This window comes from Trypanosoma grayi (assembly GCF_000691245.1).
Source record: "Trypanosoma grayi strain ANR4 Tgr_637_V1, whole genome shotgun sequence".
Classification (NCBI taxonomy): domain Eukaryota; phylum Euglenozoa; class Kinetoplastea; order Trypanosomatida; family Trypanosomatidae; genus Trypanosoma; species Trypanosoma grayi.
This window is the reverse complement of record NW_008826256.1, coordinates 1-10,199: the sequence shown is the minus strand read 5'-3', so window position 1 is coordinate 10,199 and position 10,199 is coordinate 1. Positions and strand designations below refer to the sequence as shown.

General features: G+C 48.2%; 3 protein-coding genes across 3 annotated transcripts; 1 reads left to right on the top strand and 2 right to left on the bottom strand.

Annotated features, from left to right (window-relative positions):
* Positions 1-606: 606 nt before the first annotated feature.
* Positions 607-981, top strand: DQ04_06371020 (hypothetical protein; the record flags this gene model as incomplete). The annotated part of the gene is made up of 1 exon (XM_009314667.1): positions 607-981. The coding sequence occupies one exon, from the start codon at positions 607-609 to the stop codon at positions 979-981; it is 375 nt and encodes a 124-aa protein (XP_009312942.1).
* Positions 982-7,136: 6,155 nt separating this feature from the next.
* On the bottom strand, positions 7,137-8,345 carry DQ04_06371010 (solute carrier family 35, member F1/2; the record flags this gene model as incomplete). Its single annotated transcript, XM_009314666.1, has 1 exon — positions 7,137-8,345. One exon carries the CDS (start codon positions 8,343-8,345, stop codon positions 7,137-7,139), a length of 1,209 nt encoding a protein of 402 aa, XP_009312941.1.
* Positions 8,346-8,587: 242 nt separating this feature from the next.
* DQ04_06371000 (hypothetical protein) lies at positions 8,588-9,595 on the bottom strand (the record flags this gene model as incomplete). Its single annotated transcript, XM_009314665.1, has 1 exon — positions 8,588-9,595. One exon carries the CDS (start codon positions 9,593-9,595, stop codon positions 8,588-8,590), a length of 1,008 nt encoding a protein of 335 aa, XP_009312940.1.
* Between the last annotated feature and the right edge of the window lie 604 nt (positions 9,596-10,199).

Here is a 10,199-nt window from a genome sequence, read left to right as displayed (position 1 = left end):
ACCTTGGTACGTGCAAGCTCGGCAAGTGAATTTACAACCACTTCTTGTGTCACAAAGCGACGCAATGCCTGGACTGCCTCACCAAAGTAGTCTTGTCGGAGTATCCGAGCGGCATTTCCAAGGCATCGGGCCGCACGCACCTTGGCCCAGCGATCATGAGCGTCAATTAACGTCACGGAACATAGTCGCAGGATTTCCAGGTGCGTTGTACTAGTCACTGCACTGAAGCGAAAGCAGTCAATGACAATGTTCACCGTGCGAAACAACCGTGCGAGCAAAATACCACCATTCTGAAGACTCTGATCTCCAATGCCTGAGCCCATGGATCCCGCAGCACACATATGCTTTAGACGGCGCACAAGTTCTAACACAACTTCGCGAAGGAATACAGACGCCTCTTCTAAAAGAGCACAAACGGAGTCCTCGTTCACGGTCGATTCACTCTTCTCATGAAGTAGAAGATTCCTAAAGCATAGTGTCACCAAGTAGTGTACTGTCACAAAGGCGCTGTCACTTAGCATTGCTGGTGAAGATAAATGTGTCCGACATGATCCGTGCAGAGAAGCAATATCAAATTTGAAGGGGCTATTCTCTCCAAAGTTCACAATGAGCTTGACGAGGGTAGACTTTGCTTGTACTGCAACAAATGGTATCATTGTGGTGAAGGCACATTCCGTAGCAATCCCCAAAAATTCACCATTTCGCGTAAAGAAAACGCCATTAAATGGACTCATGACACCGCAACCAATCACATCTCCATTAGACCAGACGTCGCTAAAGCGAACAACTGGGCGACCATACCTTACTGTTCCATCTGAGGAGAACACCACTGAATTATCCTTTCCTGCCGACATAGCCGACGATAGTGGAGAACCCGCTAATCCAATAGAAACCAAGGCTTGTTCGTTGAGCATAATTTCTATCGTCACCTCAAAGTATAGAGCCTCTGGCATGTCCACTACGACACAACCGCTAATATGACTTGCAAAACAGTCACGCTCCGTGGATGGATGACTCGGCATGGCATCAGCTCTCAGTGTCCTCCAGTGGTTACGTGCCATGCAACAAGCATCAGCATTCTCCACCACCACCCCGAGAGTATCACCCTCTACAATGCTAACCCGTTCCGCTGAAAGTTGCAGCGTATTAGGGATGATAACACCACGGTATAGCAAACTGAATATACCACACTCTTTCGTATAGCTCATCCAAATGGTGTCTTCACCACAGCTTCCTGGCTGAGAGGGTGATGCGTCATCAAGAGCCGAGAAAAGATAATTTTTCAAAACGCGAAAGATTTTCGCCGGGCGGATGATGGACATGTCGACACTATCCCATGGATGGCAAAGAATAGCACACAAGGAAACAGCTCCAACCACACCATACTGTCCATCATGTGCCTCGGATTCACTTCTACCTAACAAGCTCTGCTGAATAATGGAGTGAACAAAACCACAAGATGCCTTTTGTAATTCCAATTCTCGATGAAAGCCGCATCCCATCATCAGATCAATGTAATGTTGATCTATCAAGTCGGGTTTAGATGGTGCCGCCTGGCTCAGTGACCTTCGATCAGATTTCCCTTCCACATCGACACCAACGCCAGCATGTTGTAAGTAGACGAGTTCTCGATAAAGCAGATGTGAGCTCACTATTGACCACGCCATATCCTTATCACTTTGATGAGCGGCGCACAGCTCCTCTTGTAGCTTGTATGCAGCAGTGTGTATTGATGCCTGTTGTGCCTTCTTCACTAGTGCCTGCACAAGTTCTTCATTGCTAATCCCATTGTACCCACGTAGAAGGAAATTCATTATCTGCGAAGAGATACTCTCAGGGCTACACTGAATCCCTTCGCTTATCACTCCAGATCCCAACAATGAATTACGCGGTCGCAGGATGCTGCCTATCCCATCATAGTGAAGATTGGATAGCTCTGACGTACCAGTCACCATACGTCTCATAAAGCTCACGCTCTGACTTTCTGTCCTATCGTGGGAAAAGGAAGCAACGCTTGTGACCGACCTGACATTCGGAATCACATGAGTACTCACCGTTGGCAACACACTTGTGATTGGTTCCTCAGTTTCCTGGTGTTCAGCTATTAGAGATTCAAGTCGAGCTCGAGGATTCACCATCTTCAGTAAAAAACGCGCCCGTTCCAGCATTGCGTCTTCGCCTCCCTGTTGCAAGGACTCAAGTATGAGAAATGCTTTCTTCCGCATAAATTCCAGTGAATTTTCCAGAGACTTCTGAAGTGAAACATGCCTTGGACGATGTGAGTGCCACACATGTGCGGAGGAAAACAAACGCAAAAGAGGTTCCAAGCGCTCCTGGTACGGCACCCGTTTCTTCGTGTACATTGTTCGCCACGACTCAAGAAGGTCACCTGTATTGTCGCATAACCGCAACAGTTCTACTTGATCCGTCTTGTCCAGAAGACCCTCATCCACCGCTCTACCAACACGGTGCTCCTTTAATGCTTCCTGTGACAATCCTCCACGGAAAAGACTTTTTCGTGGAAGAAGAATTGCGTCAGGGAGGTCTGTGAGTAGTAGTCCGTGCGTTATGCGGAGGGTGGCGTGGCTCAACGCGTAGCATATGTCGCGGATCCAATGCGTTAATTCAGTCCGAAGCTCAACTTGTGCCGTAACAGTAATAGCGGTATCCTTGTTATTCCCAGTCGGTTTTGAGGCAATTTCCATCTTGCCACCTTCCTTCAGGATAAGTTGCGAACCACTAACTGTCTCGACTACTCTCTTATATTCATTTGTCACGAGAGAAACGTACAATTGGGGGGTCTTATCCACTACTGGATACTCGTATGACACTTCTATATGTTTCGCATGGCGTAAATCAATCGCTACCGTATGAGACACGTTCGCTGGTATAAGCACCCTGTGCGTCTCTGTGAAGCAGTGACTAACGGATTGTGAAGGGACAGAAGGTATGTATGAAGTTAGCGCCTCTCGCATCTCGTTGAGCATGCTGAGAACGTCCACCGCAGCACTGCTGTCAATCTCAAGATCTGAGAGGTAATGCGCAAGGGGGAAAACAACTATGCCAATCGATGTATGTTTTAGTACATCGAGCTGCTCAAGTGTGCGTCCCTTTCCAGAGTGCGCCAAGGGAAAAATGCGATTGAACATGCGCAGAATGCCTTTGCAGAGAGAGCTCAACAAAGCTACAGCCACCAAGTGCCACTCTGGTTTAGTCTTTTGGGAGAGAATACACAACAGAGTTGTCAACGTTGCGGAGGAAGGTTTAAAGGGTGTGCTCCTGCCATTCAAGACAGATTCTGACTCCGTGAGGCTTTCTTCTTTCAAACGATGAAGGAATGTCATGAAAGGTTTCTTCAAGTTTTTCTCCATGATACTAGCTACTAACGACGGTAAATGCTCAGGGACAAGCAGGTCCTTCACATCAGTTAGTTTTTTGGCCTCCATAATGCATTGCAGCTGATAGTCGTGACTGACACATTCCATAAGAAAGACGCGATGAATCCATGAAAAAATGATTTGAGCCTCAGCTAAAAATCCTCCAGGCTCGCAGTTTTGATCGTGGAGTCGTTCATACATGCCCACCACGGTTGGCACAAGACTTGATGGACAACCTCGTCCCATCCAACTCAACTGCCGCCCCAGCAGACGACCGCAGACACAAAGTAGCAGAAGCTCTACATCATTTTCCACCTTAGAGGATGTCACCAACGATATCAGATCCCCGCACATATCAACAAGCCTTACCAGAGTTTGGGAAGACGGCTGGTTCCACACAAACAATTGGGCAATTTGGTGCACATTCATGTTGCCTTTAGCGTCGGTCAGTATGGTCGCGTTTAATTGATGCAGCAAGTATAGCGATAACAATAACGGCGTCAGAGGACGCTTCTCCTTGACAAGTCTGAGCACTTCTCCACATGCTGCGGCGCTATTCTTCACGCTTGCAAGATCCCTCACAAAACTTGTGGGTAACGCGTGTGTTTGAATCCAACGAAGACTTGAGAGACCACTCTTCTCTGAAACGAGGCTGTACATACGACTCGTGTGCGTACACATATAGTAAAACTCATTCGGTCTGACATTCATAAACTGTTGTTCCAAAATTCGTCCATCAGCGCTGACCCAGGTACAAAAACCATCTTCCACAATAGCAGTTTCGTATTCATTTGTCGCAATGTAATAATGACCAGAGACAACGTATGGAATCTCTTCCGACCCCTCCACACCTCGCCCACGGACTGTCTTCTGCGGAACACACCACGACGGACATGTGCCCTTCCATACGTGTGTACCATTTATGCTTTGAAAACAGCACCCAGACCCTTCATTCATCTTGAACGAGCACAACAAGTTAGACTGTGCCGCATTCCAACTTTTCCCTGTCGCTGCAGCAAGAAGTTCACTGACGGATAATAGACGATTCCATAGCTGAACCCCAGAAATGAATCCACTGAACGTGCCTTCTAGGAAACTAACAGAAGCTGATTCGGGAGCAGATAACTTGAACATCACCCCCCTACTACCATCACTATCAAGCTGCACACCGTCCTTGTACACTGTCCACGTTGCTGCATCGTTCACAGAAGCCAGAGTGGCGCTCCACAGCGTCCAGCTTTCTTGTATAGACTCTCGAACCTCCGTCACCACATCGCTGCCATGCTCAAACACAATAGACACTAACGAGTTCCGGCTGTCAATAGAGACTCTTACTGAAAGCCACACTTTTCCATGAATTTTCAGGTTTATGAGCTCTAGCGACGTGCATTGCTGGACTGCTTGTATGCAAAGAAAGAACTGAATACTGAGAGAGTCTGTTTCGGGTGAAATTTGAAGCACATTCGGATGCATAGTACCTTTAATCTTCGTCGATGCGTCAAATTGTGCGTATGATGGCGAGAATTCGTCGTGGTAGTAATATGGCGAGACGAACCTTCCTCTTCCATGATACACATGAAACCCGCGTGTCAATTTGGCCCCCCGCATATCCAGCAAACCTCTCACCTGCAGAGTCTCGATATCGTAAAAAGTCACCACTTCAGCGCCTTTCGATTGAACTGCTATTCTGTCGTCTTCCACAAACACGCCATAGCATTCCTTTACTTGAGTGCTTTCGTTTGCACCAATCACATTGTACGGCGGCTTCAAAGCAATTTTATATATCCCCTTGCTTGTCAGAATGACGCCATAAGTTTCGTCATTCTGTGAAACAGTGCAGACACCAACGATGCTGCGCGAAAAATCCAACCCAAGCGAATGTAGCAAAGGGACGTCTGATGATTTTATCCACGATATGGGAAAGGGCAAACGCATTCGTGGACGCGCGTATGACTCCATCGAAGTGATCCATTGCGCAATACCCTTTAACGGCAGTTCACTCGATAACTTTGGATGTTTGTATATCCATCTAAACATCACCAGTAGAGTATCAATTTCTTTCGTCGCCAGAGCAATTTTAAACAAAAGAACAACACAACAGACCAGCCATTCGCTACCTTTACTGTCACCGTCGCCTGCCACAGAGTGCTGGACTAATAACGTCTCACGCTCATTCTGAAAGATTAGCATTTTCGTTAATTGTTGTAAACCCCACGAGTGCAGCGTTTTGCTTGACGAGTTCAGACCGCATTGATCAATTACACGATGTAATAAGCGGAGAACCGTGAGAGGTGCCTTTGGCTGTAATGAATCGGACAAAACGCTCATGGCCCAGTCGAGTGCATCCACATGGTTCATGTCAGTTGAAGAAATAACGGTGTTGTCGGAGCACCATTCATCTTCAATGTTGCTCTCATCAGCATCTGTGCACTCATCCTCCCAATTTGCACATAGTGACTCCTCCGAATACGGCTGCACTGAAAATGAGTCCTGGTGGGCCTTCTTCGCCTCTGCAGAAGCTGCCGCACGAACAAGCAGGGATCGCAGAAAAACAGGAGTAGGGGATGTGTGCCGTCGCGCGATTTCGACTGCAGCGAGTCGCATGAAACGTGCTACTTGATCCGTGTCAGGATGCCGTACATTAACGATGTCTGGGAGTTCGGGAAGTTGCGAAAACGGGGCGTACATCAGATTCTTTGCAGACGAGGGAACCAATGGCCAGGCCCTTGACAGGAGATCAGCTGAACTGTATTTGACCAGATCCTCCAAGTTCACTGCAGAGGTACCCTCAGATTCCGTCTGAAAACAATCAGACGGATACAAGCCGTGCGAATGGCTCGACACTTTCTTTTGGGGTGGTTTGCTGGAGTGACGATAGATCTCCGGTATAACAGAAGCGCGCCTTCCAGTCGCTGTTTCACGATCCCCACGATTCGGAGAAAACCTTGGCGGCCGCCTACGCCGACCGGTCGGTCGCACCTCCTGCTGTCCCTGTTGCAGCTGCTGCTGTTGTTGTTGGGGCGGTTGTTGTTGTTGCTGCTGTTGCTGTTGTTGCCGTCCACCAATCGAGCTGTCCGTGCTGTAATCGTCATCCTCCAAATCTGCGGTATTGATCATTTGTGTGTCAGGCAGCAACAGACCCTGAGCTGCGTCACTCAAAGAGACCCCAGCAGTCTCTAAACGATCCGCATCGGCAGCGGACTGTTCCTCTTCTGTTGCCCATTGCACAGCTATTGGCTCCGTGGGAAAACCCGTATAATGGCTCATAGTGAGTTGTCTCTTTTTTTCTATTCCTGATTTATTTTCCTCTAGATGTAAGCAAGCAGTTGTCATGAAGAAAAAAAATAAATAAAAAAAAGCAAAGCAAATCATGGTGTTGCGTTTGCATTTTTTCCGCTAGTTTTTATTTTTGCTTGGGACAGGAAGGCGGGCCGCGGCCAGCACCCACCAACAGAGGCACGGGGGGGAAACAAGCACAGCGGCGAAACGGCCAAACGACACAAATAAATCTTCTCTTCGGGTGACCACGAAGATTAGTCCCGCGAAGGCAGAAACAGAAAAGGGACGACAGCAAAGTAGCAAATTCTATATTCCTCATTGTCAATTCAAAATCTTATTATTAATTAATTTTTTTCCTTGACTATTTTCTAGCTTCCTTCATCCCAGTTGGAAACTGTGGCTATCTAGTGAGGCGTGGATGCCTCGTTCGGGTCCGTCTCAGCTGGCGCTCTCTGGGGAGCCACAACATCCTCACGGGGGTCACCGCAGGGGTAATTGATGCGCGGTCACCAGGCCCAAGGAATGTCGGAGAGGGCGTACAGCAGGACACCGGCGATGATGATCACATATGATGCAAAGAACACAGGGGTTGGATAGACTCCAAAGATTGTCGTGTTCCAAATTATACCAAATTATACTCACTGCTAGCAAGGATATATTAGCAAACGCCGCACTTGCAATTAGGAACAGGATGGGTAGGCCAGTGTATACGCAGAGCATCGTCAACCCAAACATCATTTGAAACAACCAGTCTCGATTAGTCCACGTCTCTCGTGCAGGCGAGAATGTCTTCCACTCCACAGCAAAAAACTGAATTGTCGCAAACACAAGAGCACATCCGGACATACAAAACAAGTTCTCCATAATGGGTATGTACTTGGGGACCTCCGGCAGAATCTCCCCGCACGCCTCGATCACTCGCTGTTTCTGCTCCCTCTCCGCACCTGGAATAGTGTTAGGTGAACACGATGCTTTGGGGCATGCCCCTACTAACTGAGGCTTTACTGATAGGTGCCTACCGGCATCCATCTCAATTATAACACTCTCTGCCTCTTGCGTGCCACCAACAAGCTCATTTTCATCGCTACGTGATACTCTCGGCTGAGGCTTAATGAAATACTCTGTTAACACATTGCTAACTGCGTAGAGAACAGCAGAGAGGAGACACAGCATGTCCCCCTTAACAGCACTAGGTGCATCAGAGTCACGTGATATGCCGTCGGCGTCCAACACAATGAGAAGCGCCAGCCCTCCCGTCGCGATCACACATCCAGCGATATGAGTAATGGAAAAGCGCATCTTAAAGATGAAGTAACTCATTAGAAGCACACAAGGTATTGTGAAACAGCCTAGGAGCTGGGCTGACACCATATCCGTGAACGGGTAGGCCTTGACGATCACGAAATTCGCCTCCATGTCAATTAGTCCAAGCATGGCGTACTTCCACGGACGATGAAAAAATGTGAAATTTGAGTACTCCCGATGCCGGTGCAGAAAAAACATAAAGAGAAACAGTGGGCAATATACGACGAAGATACAAGCATACGCTGTCACACACTGCAGGCTAGGATAACTGGCATCATTCTCCACAAGCATATTTGTCGAAACTCCTGTGAGCGAGTTCAGCAATGCCACGGCCTGCCCCACCACTACGTGAAGCGCCACCTGCTTGACTCTCCGCAGCCTCATTGCTTCCCCTAAAGCCAAAACCCAAAGTCTAGCATCCATTATAGATTTGAAGAAACAAAGAAAAGGAAGCACCACTCATTTAGAGAGTCAAATATATTTACGTAAGTATGTAATTGTGTACATCGTCACAGCCCTGCAGATATACCAACTATATATACCACTATATATATATATATATATATATGCGTGCGTGGAAAAAAAAATAGCGTAGTGACTCACATCGCGACAACGTTATGCAATGATCACTGGCTGACCTGAATTCTGTGAGACCGTATCGCTTTAAGCATTTCACGATACGCATGATTTGAGAAAAATGCAGCTAGCATTCGCTGAGCCCACATTGGAACACTCCTCGGTATTTGCACATCATTGGCTGATGTCATTATCATAAGCGTTCCATCAAGCTTATTCGTCTCCTTCTGAAGGCGAACGGTGTTTATGAAGGTGTCGTACACAATCTTCGTGGTTTCACCGTCCACCATGCTCCCACCGCAGGAGAGGGGTAATGGATTCGCCCAAAGCTGCGATGCTGCATCAGCGATAGGTAGAATCAATATGTGTTGGTAGTTTACACTCACACGAGCGGCTTCCCGCTCCTTCTCGCATAAGTACAGCCACTTGTGGAATGACTTTGATTGTTCACGGGTCATCTCCACCGCCTCGTCAGTTCCACTGTAGAGTACATCATACATCTTCAGTGGTTTTGGGCCGTGATCTCGCTTTGTGTAGGACACTGAGCGACGCTGGTAAACAAAGAGGCGATCGGCAATCCCAAATTTGTCGAGAAGTGAATGTCCCACACGGTGTGCAAACCAGCCTTGATCAACAGTATCTCGCGCAACATCTGGAGCAAGAAGACAGCAGTCGCCCCGGCAGAGTGGTGTTTTCTTCGCCACCATCTCAATGGGCCGTTCAGTCGTTTCCAGATGATTCACGGCGCCGCTCTCGGCGCTGTCCTTGTTGTCGTTGTCGTTCCATTTGCAAAACATGTGGTAGTTGCGGTCCCACTGCCTCCGCAGGTGCAAATCTGTCATAAACTCGAATACCTCCTCTGGGAGAACGTCAGGAAAAAATCCAACAATTCGCATGAAAGGCGCCGGGCGTCCATTTTTCGCATCAGTCGGGTATGAAGATCCGAGTCTCAGCACCTGCACCTTAGGGTCGTCATCCGGTCGGCTCACCCCGCCCTCCTTGAGGAAGTTGCTCGACTCCACCTTCCATTCCCCCCGCCGCTGATCCAAGAAGCGCATACATTCCCACAATTGGCCTGAGAAAATGGCGTCAACACTTGGCGCAAGTGTTGGCGTTCCCTTCAAAAAATGCAACTGAGGATGATCAATAGCGTCGATCAAGGAGAGCGGTTGTGGCCACGGCACCCCATCCGATTGCCGCCTTCCTACTCAATGCTCGCGGCATGGCAAAGCTACACACACACACACACACACACACACAGCCAGAGAAGCAAAGAGAACAAATGTTAAAACCTATACTCAATTTAAAAACGAAGAAAGAAGAAAGGAATACCACACAAGACCGCTAGGTCAATATAAGCAACAAAGATTTCAGCACCAAACCAAACTTTCAGTCACTCACTTCTTTACCCAAACCAGCGTCTGTCATTTTTCTGTAAATCCTTTACCAGATTGCAGTAGCAGGCATTCAAACTCCTTCTCCGCCAGGAAGCAGTTCGGGTACAACTGGTCGGCGTTTACAACTCCCTTAAAGCGGCCCGGTGTGTGAATCACTGCTTTCATATCTGGTTCAACCGGCACACGGCTGAGCAGTGTTGTAGAAACCCACAAGCCGAGTAAGCGTGGGCCTCCATCGCCGCCGCCGCCGCCATCGCACCGCGTC